Source organism: Pomacea canaliculata, linkage group LG7, assembly GCF_003073045.1.
Source record: "Pomacea canaliculata isolate SZHN2017 linkage group LG7, ASM307304v1, whole genome shotgun sequence".
Taxonomy (NCBI): Eukaryota; Metazoa; Mollusca; class Gastropoda; order Architaenioglossa; family Ampullariidae; genus Pomacea; species Pomacea canaliculata.
This window is the reverse complement of record NC_037596.1, coordinates 17,352,011-17,373,464: the sequence shown is the minus strand read 5'-3', so window position 1 is coordinate 17,373,464 and position 21,454 is coordinate 17,352,011. Positions and strand designations below refer to the sequence as shown.

Sequence of the window (21,454 nt, the reverse complement as noted above, 5' to 3'; positions counted from 1 at the left end):
TTGAAAAAATTCACAAGCAGAAAGTAACCTATAAATGTTGTAATTAAAAAAAGGAGTACTGCAAACATTTGTTTAGAATTGAACAGTGTTCATCTGTACAGCATTCAGAAAGAAAGGTGCACAAACAAAAGAGCATACACAGAGACTGAGAAACATGCAAAGAGAGTAAACTGTACTAAACTTCCAAGCAGCCCACAGACACAAGCACTCCCGTTTGAAGTATCAACTGACCAGTAGGAGAGATTAAATGTGTCACCAAGAAAGCAAAACACCATCACTGTCCAATAACATGTGGCAACCAAATGACTACAAATGTCTCAGAAACCTTTGTATTCTTCTAAAACATACTTCTTAGTTCTCCTGACACTCTGATATATTGTTTTCATCATACCTGAGTTTTGTGCTGTACTAGTACTACAATTACTGAGATGCATACAATCAACCCATTACCTGGAAAGTAATTCAAATTGAGGTGATCTGCATCAGTAACAGCATAGCAAGGCTCCCTGCACCTGCACCTTTTTTTCAAGCATTTTGTTTATGTTTAAAGGAAATTTTTCCTTCACAAAGATTGATTCAATACAGATAATGCATATTTCTAATCCAGACAATCAAAAATTTTGACAGTACCCATACGTTTCATTCACAATTTGACCATTTCCCAAACTCAGAAAATATCCACACAAAAAATATTCACACAAGTGTGCCGTGGAGCTTAGTTAGGGTTTGGGTTATATTCCCTTAAATAACAAAACGAGCTGTCAACACCTACTTGATAATAGAGCTTAAAGAAACAGTTTTGTCAGTTTATGGAACTGATAACATGCTACTGACACCGTGACACTGACACTATATTACTCTATGACACATGACAGTTTGCTGGTTTCTCACCAAGAGTGGAGACCACGTGGTACAGACGCTGCCTCCGTCAGACTTGGTCCTGTACAGGGGAGACCACTGTCAACAATGTCTGCTCATCCGTCGTCTGGTCAGGTGAGCCACTCTCCTTCCCTGCATTCTTAGAGTACTTCAACTAGTTTTATCATCCTATCATTATATCCTATCATCCTATTTTATCATCATTTGTTGTATGAAAACATCTTTAAGCTAGTGTAATGTTGTTGCAGATATTTAATGTCATCCTGTACATAATCATCTCAGTGATGTACCCAGTGTTCACTTCTCCTCTCACTGTAATAACTGTCACAGGGAAAGCGACCTAAAGAAGGAGGTGGTAGACAGAGTCGTAGAGGCGGTGGTCGGGTCAAAGTTTACCTACACGCTGTGACTGATGAACAGGTGACACTACTTACAGATACAGGTAGGTTGTATTTTTTATTTTGCTTTACTTTTTAAAACTCAAAATAGATAAAAGTAGGATAGAAAGTAAAAGTAGTGAAAAAGCATTCACAAGTAAACATCATAGTCGATAAAGCAATGAAAATGGCAGATAACTGACAGAGAAATGATAACCATAATTATGATGATAATCATAATGAGCAGCTTTATGATCACGACTACAGTAATGATGATCTGTGTTCGATGTCAATAATTTTTTTTATGTCATTCGTGTAATCATACAGTTACAGCTCCTCGTAATAATAAATAATAAGTTCAAAAGAAATTTTCTATTTTAAGTTAGAGAAATGTGTATGTTCATTGACAATCAATCATTTCTTTTTAAAGTGAACACACGTCCTCTGGAAGAGGTAAAGAAAAACACAGGCGCTGACATAGAGTTTGACCCCAAACCCTCACCTGTACCAGGTATGAAGATTCTTATCATCCGCGGTCTTCCTTCTCAGATCGAGGCGGCAGTCAGTCTCATCAGCCAGAAGACTGGTAGAAAGGTTTGTTTGTTGACAATCAAATAAATATTAGAACAATGTGCGACACATTATAACGTAGGAGATAAAAAAATACCTTACTGAATGACAGAAAATACAAAGGGCCGTCTCCTGTACTAAATAACAGTAGCTAATACAAGTAAAGTCTGAACACAAATACTCTAATGACCTAATAAGCAGTTATTATTTAATTGACCACACTGTTCTTCACACAGGACCCATTACCAGACCAGGCCCAGACATTCTGGCTACAGTGGGTGGAGGCCGCGTTCCCTCATCTCGACTCTCGCGCCTACTTCCTGCCTCCTGTCTACGTCAACCGCGTGCCCATGACTAGACAGTCAGCTGCTGGTCAGGAGGTTCTCGTCCTACAGTCAGCACCTAGACAGGCTGGTCAGTCTAACCAAGTGCCGACGAGTTCATCTTCTGCTGCTCATCCGTCCATTTTACAGCCTCCTCGCATTCAGGACAGTGATGTCGGAGACGATGCTGCCATGCAGCGGATTTTTGTCTGTCTTCAGAAAATGTTTAAAAAGAACAGAGATGTGATGGTTGGACTGACTCAGCTTAAGTTCGGACAGTACCTGGGTGAACCTTGTTACGCTGCCGCCGCTACCCACCTACCCCGACACTCCAGCCTTCCTCCTTCTCTACCACACAACTGGAAACAGGGAGACTTCAATGTGCTTCTCATTCATCGACAGTACGGACTGGTAGTCTGTGAGGTGAAGGCAGTGGGTGACAATATCAAAGATTTAAACAAGTCACAGCAGGATATTGACAACAACATTAGACAGAAACTGAGTAACGCCGTGTCACAGCTGGACAAGGCGGAGGCCATGTTGTCTCACCTGGTGTCCGACATCGCTCCCGGTCTGCCCGTCACTAAGGTCATCGCCTTCCCCAACCTCACGACTCATCAGCTTCAACAGGCCATCTCCGGTGACAGCCTCCTCATTCAGGTTTCAGTACCTTTCTGTTACCTTACAGATATTCTATAATATACCTTAGAGAGTACCTAAATGTGAAAAAAATTTGTCAATAGAAGACAAACCGATAATGTGGACAGAGAATGAATAAGAATGAAATGTGGTGATAGTGTATCTCTATGTATAAAAAAAGAGAAAATAATTGTTTGGGGGAAGGGGTGTGCATCAATACCAGTGCCAGTAGCGGCGTTCACACGTGTGTAGAAGTGGCGGTCGTTATCAAATCGAATTCCCAATGTAGTGTTACTTGGCAAATAAACGAATTCTTCTTTATTTTTTCTTCTTTGGAGCAAATTATTGTCTTCACGCCATCTCAGGACGATTTGTTTCCATAAAGTCATTGCATGTAGACAGCTGTTCTATCTATTTTAACAACATTATTATCCTGTTGGAGCCATTCTAAGCTACTGATTCGTATTTAACTTGTAATTAATACTTTAATGTTAAGGGTTAGTTAATTTTCGTTAAGTTTACTTCATCTTCTATTTCTATATTTAACTCTTGTCTCATGACATGATGTGGATCCTCTACAGGACCTGTGTCGGTGTCTGGGAACAACAGATCCCTCCAACATCCCAGGTCTGTGTCTGTGCTGTGATCAGTTGTCTGACCCCAAGTCACCGTGTGACGTCAGTAGTCACGTGCTGAGGGAACTCGGACACTGGTGGCAGCGACGTGTGGCTGGGGCTGGACCTGTCAGTCACATGACATCTAAGTTGTACAAGACACTGGTAGCCAGGTAAATATGACAATAATGTGTAGTCACAACACTGTCACAGTCTAATCCTGTCGTGTACGATGTTAGATGTGACATCAGTGCTCACGCCACTTCTAGTCAGAGTAATCGTCAACAGACTATATTTCAAAAGTAAGAGTTTTATTTTCAACAAGGCTTGGTGACTGTTACCAGATGTTACAGGTGATATGTGGAGATGTGATGATTGGCGACGAAGCAGAAGTCACTAACGCCGATGTTGTAATCAATGGCATGTTGGTTGGTCCTCAATCTACGGTGCCAACCTCTCCAGGAAACTGAGTCTTTGCAGTTGATAAGATTTCCAACAACACTTTATTCACAGTATATACGACAGTCCTTACTTGCAGACACGCTGGTAAATCAGAACAACGCTGTAACTACACTAACAGCGACACCTGCTGACCTCACTACTCTGACCACAGTGACACACCTTATATTACATTTTACATTGTAAACATGTCATTATAAGCAGTCAGTTGTAACCCTAAAGTTGTCACAAAGGACTAGCATTGTGGGAAAAGGTGTTAGGAATAATTTTCACGGGAGAAGTGTGTTTTCAGCGCATATGTAGCTCATGAAACTTGTATTCATCCACTGATGTAGTTTCAGGTTCAACAAAAAAATAAAGATGTTGTAAGTCCGACTGTTTGCCAGAGGCCAACCATTGTCACAGTGTTATAATTATTCTCTTGTTTTTTCTAAATACTTGTTTCCTACCAGCTCACTAACCACTTGCTGTAAACTTGTTAAACTTGACACACATTTTACCTAAAAATTTTATTATGCTGTTTTGCATTGTGCTGGAGTACTTCAATACTTAATTTGGAGCAGATCATTGTGTCCATTATAGAAGTAAGCTTTTGAAAGTTTCTTCAGTTAACATAAGTTAGACAGTAAAATAAAATATCTCTTTAGTTTTAATAGAAGTTATACACTTTCGGGGGAAATGAAATACAAATAACAATTAACTAATTATTAATTGTAAAATAATAGTAATAGTATTTGTAAAAGTCATCAATTGATGTGACACTACCAGGTTCTGTGGTCCGGCGACAACAGTGACTGTGCCATGTACATGTCCTCCACGTGTGAGTGTCAAGACCCTGGGTCAGGCCGTGTGGTGGACAGGAGAGTGCTATACTGCTGTCATCACACTCTTCCCGGAGCAAGTTCACCTGCTGAACAACCCGCCTGACAGACTCTTTGTCACCGGACCGCCCGGTACAGGTAAAACTGTGGTGCTGCTGCTGATGGCCATACAGTGGCTGCGGTGTGGTCACCACGTCTACGTTGTCAGTAATTGTGATGAGAGTCGTGCAGCGTGCATCATGTTGTATCACCTGTTGCTGCAGACACTAAAGACACAACAGTCAGCAGGTGCATCCCCCGGTCAGCCTCACCTGCTGCTGTATGATCTTTATGACAATAATGAGAAGGAGGCGGAGAAGATCGTCAACGACTTGTCACAGGCAGCAACAGGAGGGTCGTTGTACGTCATCGTTGATGAAGCGGGGTGAGTAGTACATCGTGTGATGTGATGATAGATACACAGGTAGATGCCGCTCGCTGTGATCTTACAATCACCACCAGGTGTTTAACAGGTGATATTTCCTCAATGAAAGGGACACCTGCCCTTCTCACGCAAGTTTCGTACCAGTAAGTAACTATTTTTTTCGCACACGCTTTTTACAATGACATGTTCTACGCATGCGCGATCTTCCATACGCGGTTACCAAGGTGACAAACCTTGACCTCGACCTTTCGAAGTAAACGGTAGTTCGTGTGACGGTAGCTTTTATTCAAACAACAGGTATACAAGTAAACAAAGACGAGATGGAGGTGCTTCAAGACTGATGGTCAAATTAAATGAGAAAGTTGTGATTTGTCCTGATGAACACATTGCGACAGTTAGCACTGAGTTGAAGACAACGAAGTTGAACAAAGATGTGAAGTAGAAGACTACACCAGTCGATGGATTTAATATATACTTAACAACAAAAACAAAAGTAACAATACTAAATGAGCATTTAATATATTATTACTTAAAATTGGCAAAGAAAGCTTGCATCCTAAGAACTTTGCATTTTATATAAATATATATATATATATATTTTAGGTAGAATTTCTGTTATAAGTGACATATTTAATACAACTATATTTACTACTTATCTTGGAAATCATTTTCACCCTCCCATCCTCTTTCTCCCATAGACCACATAAACACAGAAAGTAAAATATATTTTTTTTCAGTTTACACCACAATTTCTTTATCATCTTCCTGCCATGTACGTGTTGAAGAAGATGAAACTAGTCCTTACACATCAGTTTCGTACATCTGTACAGAATTCTTTTCAGTAATAAACGTTAATGCTTGTCAGTTACTTAATTTTATTTGTACAAGATACATTTACGTGTATACTTACACATTCTGTGTCAGACAACAGACATATACTCTTTCTTGCCTCCCTCCCTCATGCATGTATACATATCTACACACACACAACCACAGTATTCACCGCTATTCACACACATTATTATGTACAGTGTCAGTGAGCTTAGTATACAAGTAGCCTCCCCTTGACATCAACGTGTTACACAATTACTGTCTAGTCACACAACACACACATACTCTGAACACGTGACTTTCTTGTCAATTAAAGTGATATTTCTGTTTATGAAACTTCATAAAATACTTTGACAGGAATTGAACACTTGTGATGTTTGTGCGCTGGACGACCTTTGACCTTGTGTGACGGTAACTATAGCAACACTCATGTCTGTCACAGGTTAGACTTCCACACTGTGTGTGACAAGCTGCGGACACAAGTTCCTGATCTCCATCTTTGGGCGGCAAGTTGTTTCCATAGATACGCACCCGCCGGCTGGCAAGTGGAATATTTAACCAGACCCCTCCGCTCTCCACCGGCCGTCGTCAGGGAAGTCAAGAAGGACGCGTGGATCACTGAGTACCGTCTTGTCCAGCCGTACAGTGAGCGAGGTGTGCCCGACCACACAGACGGCCCGCCAGTCACACGACTGTATCACCAACATCACGGTCACTCAGATGACGGTCCAGATGACTGTGTGACGTGCGGTCGTGACGTGGCCAGCTTCCTACACAGTCTCCGTGTTGGTGTTACAGGTAGGTGTGTGTATTGTGTAGTGTAACGTCTGTTGACAGATAAACACCGTGTGATAAATAACAAGCAGTTGAGAAACAGTCTTGTGAATATAAATGTGAGATGTTGTTTCGTCTAACTACCTACAGGGTGACAGCTCTTCATACCATGTCGTCTTTGACCTTTTATCTGAACCATGGTTTGTGTGGACTGGTCATCTGTGAAAGTGTGACATCATTACCCAAGTTTCTGAATCGGTTTCTGTATCTTTACAACGTTTCTCAGTTTCTAGGACATTTTTATTTAACTGTAACATGTGCACCATCTTGCCATGTGTTACACCTGTTCATCACTTGTATTACTTGTGTCTACTTCACTGACAATCCATGTTTGGCACTGCTGACCACTCAGTTTTCCTTTGTCTGATGTGCGGACCTGTGATTATGTCTGCACTGTGTGTAGAGTAGATGTTTGTGTCCTCTTCATCTCAACGATGTGACTGACGATGAGTGTGATATCAGGGATTGGTGGTTGTCTGTCGTCTGCTCCATGTGTGTTTGAGGCTGCTGTCACGTGATCTTGTGTCTGGATACTTACCTGTGTTGCCTACAACTGAAGTATTCAGGTGAATCTTTGTTCACCTCCTCTTGACTGTGTGACACCTGTAATGTTGCTGTGAGTGACGCTGTTGTTTGTGTTGTTTACTTTGTGTACAACATGTTGAGTTTACCTGTAGTGTGATTGTGTGTGGAGTCTGATAATCTACATGAACATTGCTGACTGCTTATGTCAAAGCTAATGGCCAAAAAGTGCGCTATCAAGATGCCATTGTTTTTATCATAAACATTATCATTATCATTATGTATATATTATTATTACATTCACTGTGTAAGTCACGTGTTACTGTTATTTTACGTCGGGTTTATATCTATGTGTCTGTCAGTGTTTACACTGTATCTCCGACAAGTAACTAACAGTAGAAACTTACTTTGAATGTTAACAGAGAATGTCACGACATTAGCCACGACCGTCACCTCCACCAACGGCGGCACAACACCGCCCTGCCTGCAGTGGAGAGACGTGTTGGTGTTGCACTGGGATGACATTAGTGACGACTCGGGTGTGATGAAGGGACTGAAAGAAGCGGGTATCCCAGTGCGGGTGATGAAGGACGATGACATCGAGGACGTTGCCACGGCCCGCAGTGACGTGGTGTGGGTGGCGAGGGAAGATCGTGTTTGTGGTCTGGAGAGAAAAGTCGTCGTCTGTCTGAAGGATCAAGTTTTAACGCGGTTGTACTCCACGTCCCGGTGTTCGTCACAACTTCTGATTGTCTACTATCGACAAGGCAAAGGGTATCTGACGTCATCACATGGTGTGTAGGAAACATTTCTATACACATGTTTAATGACATTCATATACACATGCTGTGTATGACACATTTATATATACATGTTGTGTATGACACATTTATATCTACATGTTGTGTTTTGCACTCACAACAGTCGGTGTCTCTTTACACAACAACTAGTGTTAACTTTAATATCATACGTATGCACACAGATGAGGTGACACTTTTATTGCAGCATGTAAATACGTTTACAACATAGCACACCACACATAAACTAAACTTTTTGTAAAAAATTCTACTTTTTATCAACAATTCGAGAAAGTACATGCACTGTAGCTGCAACATCACCAGGAGCAGCAGCAACTGTGTGTCGGGCTTTGGCAGTAAAACGTTTAAGACAAATTTTTTTTTTAAATATTAACTTTCTTGTTCTTTTCTGCAGTGGACTGTTGAATATGTTCCAGTAATTTCTTTTCTTGTATTTGTTTATGAATTCACACACAGACTGTGTCACACTAAGTCGTGTACAGACCTCCCTTCAAACCGTTATTTTGCCAGAGCAGCTGTCAACATGTCTCCAAGATCTGAGAATGACGAACCTCACGTGACCTGCCCAGTTGGTTACCCAAATAATAAAACCCATTCTTGTGTGATTTTGTCATTTTTCTCACAGTTACCTTCTACTCTCCTCAGGAGACGATTTTGATTCTATTGCTAATTTGGTCTCTGAATGATTAAACGAGAAGAAGTGAACAGGTCGCGACTTTCAAATGAATAAAGACTTTTAATTGTTATCCACCGAGTTCATGTTCACAAGTGTCTGTCAGTCTTTTCACAATCACACTTCTTGCAAGACCAGGACATGGCTCCACGGTGTTGGTCTGAGTGAAGAACCTGGTCAGTCCCGCTACACTTGTTTGTTTGTTGTCACAGTACTTTCAACCCAAACACTTGTAACTACACTAATAATTCTCATACTTTGATCTTTGCGTGTGTGTTTTCCCATGTGAGTGAATGTCACGCTGGTTATCTTGAACATTTTCTTCAGTAGGGTATAGATATTAATTTTTTATGTTCTTTTTACAGCATAAGTAAAGTACACAAAAATACAAGACCCATATTATTCAGTGAAGCTTGTTTCGCTCTATCAGCCAACAGACAGACATCCTGCACCAATGGTCACACCCGTTACAACATACCCTGGTGTTGATCAAAACAATTTTTGGTGATTTTTTTCATTTGTAAACATAACAGCCTTTTTAAAGCTTCAGAACATTTAGGAAGAGCAATACCCAATTTGACTTACAAAAATATCTGTTGTTACATCTCACCCCGGACCCTGGGGCTTGATCGCCTCCATTACTCAAGTCGACCTGTCAAGTCGTAACAACGGACAGAAAGGATTGTCTTTACTGTCCGCTTCCACTGCCGACCTATAATTATCTACCCCGCTTCAGCTGTTGTTCTCACCTAGAACCAGCTGGTTCATGACAGAATATTTTGTTTAATTTTTGTCGATATCCCATGTTGATGATTATTCTACAAGCATCGCGACTCTTTTTCGCTTCCTTAAGTACTTATCCCATTAAATCTTGTCTAAACTTTTGAAATATTTAAACTCCTCAAATGTGAATCATCTTTTTTCTCACTAATTCCATGTACACTGCCACCCTTCACAATCCAAGATGGCCGCTCCTAGCTGTGCGACGTCTGCAGCTCTCACTTCGGATTCAAATTTATTTCAATTTTTCATCGCTTTCGTCGCACCCTGTGTAGGTTAGTTGTCAAGTTATAGACTTAGGGTGTTGCGTCTGTGTCTAGTGATGATGATTTTTACGTTCATTCTGTTAGGCATGCGTTTATCATTGTGGATGGCTGTGGCCGTTACCACTAGCCGACATTATTAAGATGGCGGTCAGCTTATTTCATGGTGGTCCACGGCTTCTCTACTCCCGCGAGCTCTTGCTCCGTCTTCGTTCATCTCCCTCTGTTACCCGGAGTTTTCGGGCGCTACAAGTCGACATCGCACGGCTCCCTCCACTTCGCAGATCAAGAAGGAGAGGACGCAGAGGCGGTGTGAAGCGGAGACTCAAGAAGTTTCGTCTGGACGATCGACGCAGGTCTCCACCTCTTCCTTCTATCCTGCTCTCCAATGTCCAGTCGATTCGTGGCAAGATTGATGAGCTTGAGGTGTGGATACACAACTTTCGATTGCACAGGGATACTTGTTTGTTGGCGTTTACGGAAACATGGCTACACGACGGTGACGCTGATCTAGACATCGCTGGCTTCTCTGGCCCGTTTAGATCTGATAGATCTGCTGCAGTTACTGGCAAGGCGCGTGGCGGCGGAGTGTGTTTCTATGTCAACAACAGGTACTGTACAACGGTTATTCTTCGTGAAAAGATGTGTACTTGTGACCTTGAACTTCTCACAATTTCGCTTCGCCCATTTTACCTCCCGAGAGAATTCCCCCAGCTGTTTTTCACGCTTGTGTATATTCATCCCAGGGCAAATGTTTCCAATGCGTTACAGTGCATTGCAGAGGTGACTCACAATCTCGACTCGCTTTGTCCTGATGCTCCAAAGTTTGTTTTAGGAGATTTTAACCACTGTGACTGACATCAGTTCTCCCTAACTACGTCCAGTATGTGACATGTCATACTACACTGAGTCAGACAACACTCGACCTCGTGTACGGCACTGTACTACATGCCTACAGATCTCTACCCCTGCCCAGTCTGGGTGCGTCCTATCATTTGAGTGTACAACTGGTACCCGTTTATAAACCTGTGATCAGGCGGGTACGCCGAACAGTTCATTCCACTAAATGCTGGGTTGCCGACAATGTTGCACACTTACAGGACTGTTTTCAATGTACTAACTGGGATGTCTTTTTAGAAGCATGTCCTACTCTGAACGACTTAGTGAACACCATCTCTTCCTATATCTCCTTTTGTGTCGACTGCACCATTCCATCCAAACAATTTGTGCTCTATCCTAATAACAAACCCTGGGTGACCAAGAGCCTGAAAGCTGTGCTTAATAGGAAAAAAAGTGTGTTCTTCACAGGTTCTGCACACGACAAAAAAATAGTCAATCGAGAGGTCCGTGATGCTATCCGTCGAGCCAAGGTGCAATACAAGTCGAAAATCGAGTCACAGTTTGCTACAGGCAACATCCGAGAGGCTTGGCAGGGACTGAAGAATATGGCCAGTACTGTCGATCGGAGTAAGGGGTCGAAAGCCAAAATCTCGATCTCAGGCGTTGACAGTGCGGCCCTTCCTAATGCTCTTAATGCTTTCTTTGCTCGGTTCGAGGCACATGACTTCTCCGTGGAAGTTCACGATGTGCTTCGCTCCCTTCACCCTGTGCCGAAGGTTGAGGTTTGTCGCGAGCAAGTTGTGGAGCTGTTTCAGGGAGTAAATATTCGTAAGGCCTCGGGTCCGGATGGTATTTGTGGCAGAACATTACGTTTCTGTGCGCTCCAACTTGGAGGCATTTTTCAACATCTTTTTCAGCGTTCTATGGATTCACTCTCCATCCCAGCTGCTTGGAAATTATCTACCATTGTTCCAGTTCCAAAGATAGTTTCAGCTCGGCATTTCAATGACTTTAGACCAGTGGCCTTAACATCGTTGGTCATGAAAGTATTTGAGACAATCATCAAATCATTGATTCTTACAGCCGCTAACAATCGTATTGATCCCTTGCAATTTGCATACCAGTCCAACCGAGGTGTTGATGATGCTAAACTGTTCATCCTCCACACTTTAATCAAACACCTGGAGAATCCTCAAGCCCATGCTCGACTATTATTCGCTGATTTCTCTTCGGCCTTTAACACTATCCAGCCACATATCCTAGCTCGAAGACTCCTCGACGAGTTTTCCCTTGATCATCAGCTAGTGTCATGGATAATTCACTTTTTGGTCGACAGGCAGCAACGAGTTCTTGTCAATGGCACTTTTTCCGAATTAACCACCACATGCACCGGCTCACCTCAGGGATGTGTTCTATCCCCGCTTCTGTTTATCCTGTATACCAACAGTTGTCGCAGTAGTCATGAGGGTCACTATCTTGTCAAATTCTCTGATGACACTGCACTGCTGTCTCTCCTTAGCGGGCCGATGCACACCCACGGTGATGCTTTGGAAGAATTCATTGTTTGGTGTGATGTCAACTTTCTAGAACTTAATGTGAGTAAGACGAAGGAGATTGTCTTTGATTTCCGTCGGAATTCTCCACCGTGTCCCGTCTGTGTCATCCATGACAAGGAGGTGGAAATTGTTTCTGCTTTTAAATACCTGGGCACCATCTTCGATAGGCGACTTTGCTGGGATGTCAACACTCAATCTGTCGTGAAGAAGGCTCAACAACGCCTCTTCCTCCTACGGAAGCTGAGGTCTTTCTCTGTCTCCCCCCAATTTCTTCAGCTTTTTTACAGATCACATATAGAGAGCGTGCTGTCCTTCTCGTTCATCTGTTTCTATAATAAATAGTTTATCAGTGAAGGACAAGAGCAGCCTACATCGGGTGGTATCCACCTGCTCCAAAGTCGTTGGATCCACCCAGAGTTCTCTTCAGGATCTGTATAACAGGAGGACTCTTCTGAAAGTGTCTGCCATCCTTCGTGATGACAGGCATGCTCTGTCGGGTGAACTTGTCCAGCTCCCATCAGGTCGCCGATATAGTATGCCTGCATGCAGGACAAACCGACTGCGGCTGTCTTTTGTTGCTTCAGCCGTCAGACTTTTGAATGGATTATGAATGTGATGTGCATGCGATCATGTATGACTTTAATCGAGCTGGTATGATTGACTGCAACACGACTGCCTGTGGGTTTAATATATATAATCGAGCTGCAACTGAATTGCCCTCTAGGGATTAATAAAGTATTATCTTATCTTATCTTATCTTATCTTATCTTATCTTATCTTATCTTATCTTATCTTATCTTATCTTATCTTATCTTCTCTTATCTTATCTTATCTTATCTTATCTTATACACCGTTTAAAAGAGCATTTTAAACACATTTGCGTGGTGTTAATTTCAAGACTTATAGTTTCTGATTTGTTGTAGTAAGCTAACATCAAAGATAGTAACTGTATGGGGCAAAGACTTCAGAACCCGAGGGGAAAGCCACAAGTAAGAAATTAAGAAACTTTTTTTTTACAGAATATATAGAAGCAAAAAGTACCAAACAAGATCATATTTTATTACAATATACATTAGAATTCAAATATTACTTACTGTCATCTTATTTTCTGTTGTTTAAGTACAAATCCACCTCAAATCGAGTGACCTTCAACAATTGTCAATATGGCGCACAGGTAAACAAACTATACAGTGGTTTTAAAAACGAGCAAACACATGATTAGTTGAATGTTTCAGCCCTTAAAGGGAAGTAATCGTTGGAGTAACAAGTCCCAAAGGTTCCCGTGTTTTCTCCCTTGTGTATTCGTTCATTTACGCACAGGGTTTACCCTACACTGGCTACCGCAGTGTTTTGTCCCTGGGCGGCTGAAATGTCCAACCCTAGTATATCCGATATCCACTGTGTATACACAAGTGTGTGAACAGCTGAGGAAATTTCAAACCATTCATCAAGTGTTTCAATCTACTCACCGGGGCCTAAGCCTCGATGAAACCAAAGACTATATCCTGCCCCAACGATCACACTTATAGGAACATCGAACACACCCGATGTTGATCTATAATACTTAGAATTCAAATATTACTTACTGCTATCTTATTTTTTGTTGTTTGAGTACAAATCCACGTCAAATCGAGTGACCTTCAACGAATGTCAATATGGCGCTCAAGTAAACAAACTATACAGTGGTTTAAAACACGAGCAAACACATGATTGGTTGAATATTCCAGCCTTTAAAGGGAAGTAATCGTTGGAGGAACAAGTCCCAAAGGTTCCCGTGTTTTCTCCCTTGTGTATTCGTTCATTTACGCACAGGGTTTACTCTACCGCAGTGTTTCGTCCCTGGGCGGCTGGAATGTCCAACCCAAGTATAGCCGTTTTACCGTCCGCAGGCGGATGAATCGAATCCGTTGTGTATATACAACTGTGTAAACAGCTGACGAAATTTCAATCCATTCATCAAGTGTCTCAATCTACTCACTGGGGCCTAAGCCTCGAGGAAACCAAAGACCATAGTCTGCCCCAACGGTCACACTCATAGGAACATCGAACACACCCGGATGTTGATCTATAATACTTATTTATTTAGTTTACATTTCTGTTTAAATATAACAATACACTCATGTACACTCCTGCCCAATACACATACAATATGATGACATTAAAGCTGAACTATTATTTCGCGATTGGGAAACTCCGATAAAGTAGATCGACATTGAGAAACACTTTTATAACAGAGTACACAGCTCTTAGTTCCGCCATCTTGCCATTCCTCGTCGTGACCACAGCAAGAGAAATAACTCAGTTATTCCACTGCAAACGAGCGAGAAAGATTTATTTCAGGACAGGTGAGTACTTAGTTCCTTCTGTCGTTGATGTGATAAAGACTTCAGTACAGTGATGACATCGCCATCGTGGTCTGAGGAGGAAGACACAGGCTGTGAGTGTGTTTGAGGTCCTCACAAGTAAGCAGCAATACTTAGCAGTACTGAGTGTACTGAGTGAATATTGGTTATGTTACAATGCTGAAGTCAACTGTAAAGTAATCAGTAGTTGTCTCCACTAGCTGGGGAAAGAGTATTAAGAGCGCTGGCATGTGATATGAGAGCCGTATCGGTTCGATACCCGTGTGGCGCAGCAAACTTTCCCTCGTCAAGCAGCTGCTGGGAATAGCGACATGGCTTTACAGTCGAATCTCCCTACTATGCCACCCCGCTACTATGCCACTCTCGGTATTATGCCACTTTTGCTCGGTCCCGACTATAAATTGAATGTAAAAAAAAATTTACTATGCCACCCCAGACTCTCGCTACTATGCCACTTTTTTGTGATTGTTAAAAGGCACAAGTTGTGAAATTCCACGCAGTGCTCGATTATTATACTCTATGGTAGTGTGGGACATGGCAGTTAGGTGGATGGAGCATAGCACGCACACAGGGAGTGTGGAGGCTGGCGATGGGGGGGTGGTGGCTGGCCGGGTGACAGTCACGTGACAGAGGGAGAGCGGGAGGGGGTCGACTAGCGACAGGATGCAGGTGCGAGGATGTGGTTGGGAGGGGTGGAGGATGAAGAGGTGAGGGGGAGAATGAGAGGAGACAGCTAGATTCTTGAGAGCTTTGGACTGATGGGTAACTTGAGCAAATAAAGCCGTTTTTACGAACCCTCGGTATTATGCCACTCTCGCTACTATGCCACTTTTGCTCGGTCTCGGTAGGTGGCATAGTAGAGAGATTTGACTGTATACATGTTTGGGGAAGGCAGGACAGTGAGAGAGGAATTTGTCACAGTATTTTATACATTGTAGTTGGTTGATGTTGATATGTCAAACATATAAGAATACTCCTTTTAAGCTCAAGCTTATTGATGTGTTTATTTACTTATTTGCTTTGTATACACGAACGTGTTGTGTCCACATGATTTGTCAGATAATCCTCACTCTCAGCTATTATCATTATCTAGGGAAAGGTAGTTTTATACTTTTATTTTTTATATATGCTAAATAAACACATAATAAAGTGAGAAATCGGAAGAAATTAAAAGTGAAGAGGAATCGAGGCAACAAACAATTAACGTTTAGCATTGTGGCTAGTCTTACAAAATGGCTACTGAGGTTAGTTAGGGTATGGGCTATGTTCCCATAAATAACAAAACGACATAACAACAACTAGTTGACAACAGAGCTTACAGAAACAGTTTTGTCAGTTTATGGAACTGATACCATGCCACTGACACTATATTACCCTATGACACATGACAGTTTGCTGGTTTCTCACCAAGAGAGGAGACCACGTGGTGAAGACTCTGCCTCCTTCAAACTTTGTCCTGTACAGGGGAGACCACTGTCAACAATGTCTGCTCATCCGTCGTCTGATCAGGTGAGCCACTCTCCTTCCCTGCAAGCTTAGAGTACTTCAACTATTTTTATCATCCTTATTTTGTTATATCTGTAGTGGGTGGGGCTCAGTGAAATCGGACAGTGGGGGAAACCTTTCTGTCCGTTTTTACGACTTGACAGGGCTCCCTGACTTATAGAGGAGATCGAGAACCAGAGTCGGGGGTGGCAGATGTAGTAGGTACGGGATTAGCGCAGTAGGCAGTAGTAGTGTTAGTATTAGAGCGATAGCGTTAGGCACAGGTAGATTAGGTGACGAGTAGTCACGTGTTCTTTTAGTATATAGTTAGGGGTAGATGTGTAGTCGGGGCCTTTCTTCCCAAACACATTACAGTAGCAAGTCTGTGGGGGCCCGTTCTACAAGAACGTATTGCGCTGAACGGAGACAAAGACAGCCTTGACTGGATGATACGACGCAGCCAGCCGTGACCACTTTACCAGCATTAAAGGATCACACACCTGCTGATTCAATTCAATTCAATTCAATTTAACTTTATTATCTCAACGAGGAGAAATTACAAGACGTAGTAAAACAACTGGCTTATAATAAAAACTTAATAAAAACTTAATTCCACTCAAACTATCATCTCACACAAACACATACAGTCCATGTAAATAACCCAACTAAATAAGAAACATCACTAAAACTATATTCACAAAAACACACACCCACACCCACACACTCACAAATCCTTACAACACTTGTTCAGTAAGACAACAGACTTGTTTATAAAACTATTCCTGGAACGGGCAATGGACGCTCTTGGAACATTAAAACGTCTCTTGGACGGAAGAAGATTATAATACTGTGTTAACACGTGTACTATCTTTCACAATCACTCTCGCTTTCCGTACTACTCGTCTTTCATACAACTCACTCAGACACTCCTGTTTCTCCCCAATCACCATCCCACTCACACTCACAACTCTATCTAACACATTCTATTACTAGCTCTCATCCTCCATACCAACATAAAATCCAAATGTCAACACAGACTCAAGAAAACATCTATAAAAGAACTTAAAACCTTTTTGTTGACATTCCGGGAACGGAGTTTTTGTAAACAGTACATCTAGATTGACATTTCTTATGAATAACTCAGTATTGGTGTTAAAAGTGAGTTTGTCGTCAATCACAGTTCCTAGATATTTGTACTGTTCAACACGTTCAACCTTGGCACCATCAATATAGAGGTCAGGGATACAGTGTTTTGCGTGTGAAATCAATCACCAGCTCTTTGTTTTCTTTACATTTAGATCAAGATTAGTTTTTCTGTGCACTGTTTATGAAATTTATCTACTGCATCAACATAGGCAGAGTGTGAGTTTGAGAGGTCTAGGAGAGCAGTATCATCAGAGTATTTAATCAAGAGAGACGAATCAGTGCCACGACAGTCATTGTATAGAGGGTGAAGATTACAGGCGAGAGACATGTACCCTGAGGGCTCCCAACAGATGTATTTCTGGAAGAGGAGAGTGCATGCTGGAAACAGACTGTCTGGGAAGTTTTACCAGAAAGTTAACAATCCAGAGGATGAGTTTGGGGCTGACATCAAGTTGAAGAAGTTTCAGAGCTAACAGATGTGGCTATAAGTATTAAATGCGAAGAAAAATCACTAAAGGAATGTGTACATAGGAGCCAGACCTGTCTAAGTGAGAGTATGCATTGTGCAGAAGAGAGTGTGGCATCGTCAGTGGTCTGTGTTGTTTGTATGCAAATTGAAAGGGATCGAGTGTTGTTGTGTCTGTGAGAGAAGTGTGCGAAGGATGATGCGTTCGAAGCATTTCATACAATAGAGGTCAATGCACGGCCTGTAATCATTTAGTTCAAATCGGTTTCTGGTTTTAGGAACAGGACAAATGATGGATTTTTCAGATGTTTGGTACAGTACTCACATTTTACAGACCAATAGGAACAACTGAGATAAAACACCAGACAGCTGAGTCGCACAGTATTTCAACACTCTTCCACAAATATTATCAGGGCCACATGCTTTCCTCACATTCACCCGTCTAAAAAGTGATAAAACAGCATTTTCCTTAATCACAAAGTCATCCAATTCGCTCCCATGCTGCTCCTTCCCTACTCTCTCCTCCAGTTCAGAAATCACATTAAGTAACTCTTCCCCAATATCATCCCTCTCAAAGTGACAATAAAATTCCTTCAGTTTGTTTGCATAATCTACTCTTTCTTCAAATGACATAAAGAGGACACTGGTCAGCGGTTGGTTTTGACCCGTCAATATTTTCAGGCCTTTCCATGCATCCCTCATGTTCCCACCCTCAAACTGCTTCTCTACCTTTCCTTTATAATCTAACTTGGCTTTTCTAATTTCTTCCCTCAGCTTTGATTGTTCCTGCCTTACTGGTTTGAATGTTGGACGTGTGTTGCCGTCACCATACAACCCCTTACGACTCGGTTACATATGAAAACATCTTTAAGCCAGTGTAATGCTGTTGCAGATATTTAATGTCTTCTTGTACATGATCATCTCAGTGATGTACCCGGTGTTCAGTTCTCCTCTCACTGTAATAACTATCACAGGATCAGCGACCTAAAGGAGGAGGTGGTAGACAGAGTTCTAGAGGCGGTGGTCGGGTCAAAGTTTACCTACACGCTGTGACTGATGAACAGGTGACAATACTTACAGATACAGGTAGGTTGTATTTTTAATATGCTTTACTTTTAAAAACTCAAAATAGATGAAAGTAGGATAAAAAGTAAAAGTAGTGACATAGCATTCACAAGTATACATCATAGTCGATAAAACCATGAAAATGGCGGATAACTGACAGAGAAATGATAACGATAATTATGATGATAATCCTTATGACCAGCTTTATGATAACGACTACAGTAATGATAATCTGTGTTCCATGTTAATATTAAAAAATACTATTAGTCCAATCAGACATTATAGCTCCTCGTAATAATAAATGATCAATTCAAAAGCAATTGTCTGTTATAATTTAAAGAAATGTGTATGTTCATTGGCAATCCATCGTAAAAAAGTATTTCTTTTCAAAGTGAACACACGCCCCCTGGAAGAGGTAAAGAAAAACACAGGCGCTGACATACAGTTTGACCCCAACCCCTCACCTGTACCTGGTATGAAGATTCTTATCATCCGCGGTCTTCCTTCTCAGATCGAGGCGGCAGTCAGGCTCATCAGCCAGAAGACTGGTTTAAAGGTTTGTTTGTTGACAATCAAATAAATATTAGAACAGTGTGCAACACAGTATAGAGAAGAAGATAAAAAAAATACCTTAATGAATGACAGAAAATACAAAGGGCAATCTCCAGTACTAAATAGCAGTAGCTAATACAAGTAAAGTCTCAGCAGGTTTGTTTGTTGATAATCAAATAAATATTAGAACAGTGTGCAACACATTATAACGTAGGAGATAAAAAAAATACCTTACTGAGTGACAGAAATACAAAGGGCCATCATTAATATTAAATAACAGTAGCTAATACAAGTAAAGTCTGAACAGAAACCCTCAAGTGACTAAATAAGCAGTTATTATTTAATTGACCAGACTGGTCTTCACACAGGACCCATTACCAGACCAGGCCCAGACATTCTGGCTACAGTGGGTGGAGGCCGCGTTCCCTCATCTCGACTCTCGCGCCTACTTCCTGCCTCCTGTCTACGTCAACCGCGTGCCCATGACCAGACAGACAGCTGCTGGTCAGGAGGTTCTCATCCTACAGTCAGCACCTGGACAGGCCGGTCAGTCTATCCAAGTGCCAACGAGTTCATCTTCTGCTGCTCATCCGTCCATTCCACAGCCTCCTCGTCTTCAGGACAGTGATGTCGGAGACGATGCTGCCATGCAGCGGATTTTTGTCTGTCTTCAGAAAATGTTTGAAGAGAACAGCGATGTGATTGTTGGACTGACTCACCTTCAGTTCGGACAGTACCTGAGTGAACCTTGTTACGCTGCCGCCGCTACCCACCTACCACGACCCTCCAACCTTCCTCCTTCTCTACCACAAAGCTGGAAACAGGGAGACTTTAATGTGCTTCTCATTCATCGACAGTACGGACTGGTAGTCTGTGAGGTAAAGGCAGTGGGTGACCATATCAAAGCTGTAAACATGTCACAGCAGGATATAGACAACAACATTAGACAGAAACTGAGTAACGCCGTGTCACAGCTGGACAAGGCGGAGGCCATGTTGTCTCACCTGGTGTCCGACATCGCTCCCGGTCTGCCCGTCACTAAGGTCATCGCCTTCCCCAACATCACGACTCGTCAACTTCAACAGGCCATCTCCGGTGACAGCCTCCTCATTCAGGTTTCAGTATCTTTCTGTTACCTTACAAGTCTTCTATAATATACCATTCAAAATACCTAAATGTGTAAAAAACAATTATAAATAGAAGACAAACTGATAATGTCGACAGTGCATGTGGACGAGAATAAAATGTGATAGTGTATCTGTATGTATAAAAAAAGAAAAAAATAATTGTTTGGGGGAAGGGGTGTGTATCAATACCAGTGCCAGTAGCGGCGTCCACAGAGTGTAGAAGCGGAGGTTGTTATCAAATCGAATTCACAATGTAGTGTTACTTGGCAAATAAACGAATTCTTCTTTATTTTTTCTTCTTTGATGCACATTATTGTCTTCACGCCATCTCAGGACGATTTGTTTCAATAAAGTCATTGAATGTAGACAGCTGTTATATCTATTTTAACAACATTATTATCCTGTTGGAGCCATTTTAAGCTACTGATTCGTATTTAAATTGTAATTAATACTTTAATGTTGAGGGTTAGTTAATTTTCGTTAAGTTTACTTTCATCTTCTATCTCTATATTTAACTCTTGTCACATGACATGATGTGGATCCTCTACAGACTGTGTCGGTGTCTGGGAAACAACAGATCCCTCCAACATCCCAGGTCTGTGTCTGGTGCTGGATGATCAGTTGTCTGACCCCAAGACACCCGTGTGAACGTCAGTAGTCACGTTGCTGAGGGAACTCGGACACTGGTGGCAGCGACGTGTGGCTGGGGCTGGACCTGTCAGTCACATGACATCTAAGTTGTACAAGACACTGGTAGCCAGGTAAATATGACAATAATGTGTAGTCACAACACTGTCACAGTCAAAGCCTGTCGTATACGATGTTAGATGTGACATCAGTGCTCACGCCACTGTTCTCGTCACACAAATCGTCAACTGACTAAATTTAAAAAATAAGAGTTTTATCTTTAACAGGGCTTGGTAACTGTTACCAGATGTTACAGGTGATATGTGGAAATGTGATGATTGGCGACGAAGCAGAAGTCCACAAAGCCGATGTCGTAATCAATGGCATGTTGGTTGGTCCT

General features: G+C 41.9%; 2 protein-coding genes across 3 annotated transcripts in view; both read left to right on the top strand.

Moving 5' to 3' along the window:
- The window catches only part of LOC112567880, a 34,456-nt gene extending 13,969 nt beyond the window's left edge, over positions 1-20,487 (top strand). Inside the window, exons 3-5 of the mRNA XM_025244749.1 lie at positions 18,658-18,769; positions 19,141-19,304; positions 19,657-20,487. Coding sequence (XP_025100534.1) covers positions 18,658-18,769; positions 19,141-19,304; positions 19,657-20,454 — 1,074 coding nt within the window. The 3' untranslated portion in view covers positions 20,455-20,487. The remainder of the gene's footprint in view (positions 1-18,657; positions 18,770-19,140; positions 19,305-19,656) is intronic.
- On the top strand, positions 4,889-8,857 carry LOC112567885. Of its 2 annotated transcripts, none has more exons than XM_025244756.1 (3): positions 4,889-5,106; positions 6,380-6,735; positions 7,716-8,857. In XM_025244756.1, exons 1-3 carry the CDS (start codon positions 4,922-4,924, stop codon positions 8,093-8,095), a joined length of 921 nt encoding a protein of 306 aa, XP_025100541.1. In that variant the 5' UTR covers positions 4,889-4,921; the 3' UTR covers positions 8,096-8,857. The 2 variants fall into 2 exon arrangements, with proteins under 2 accessions (XP_025100541.1, XP_025100542.1); XM_025244757.1 differs by lacking the exon at positions 7,716-8,857 and adding an exon at positions 6,862-7,144.
- Positions 20,488-21,454: the final 967 nt, after the last annotated feature.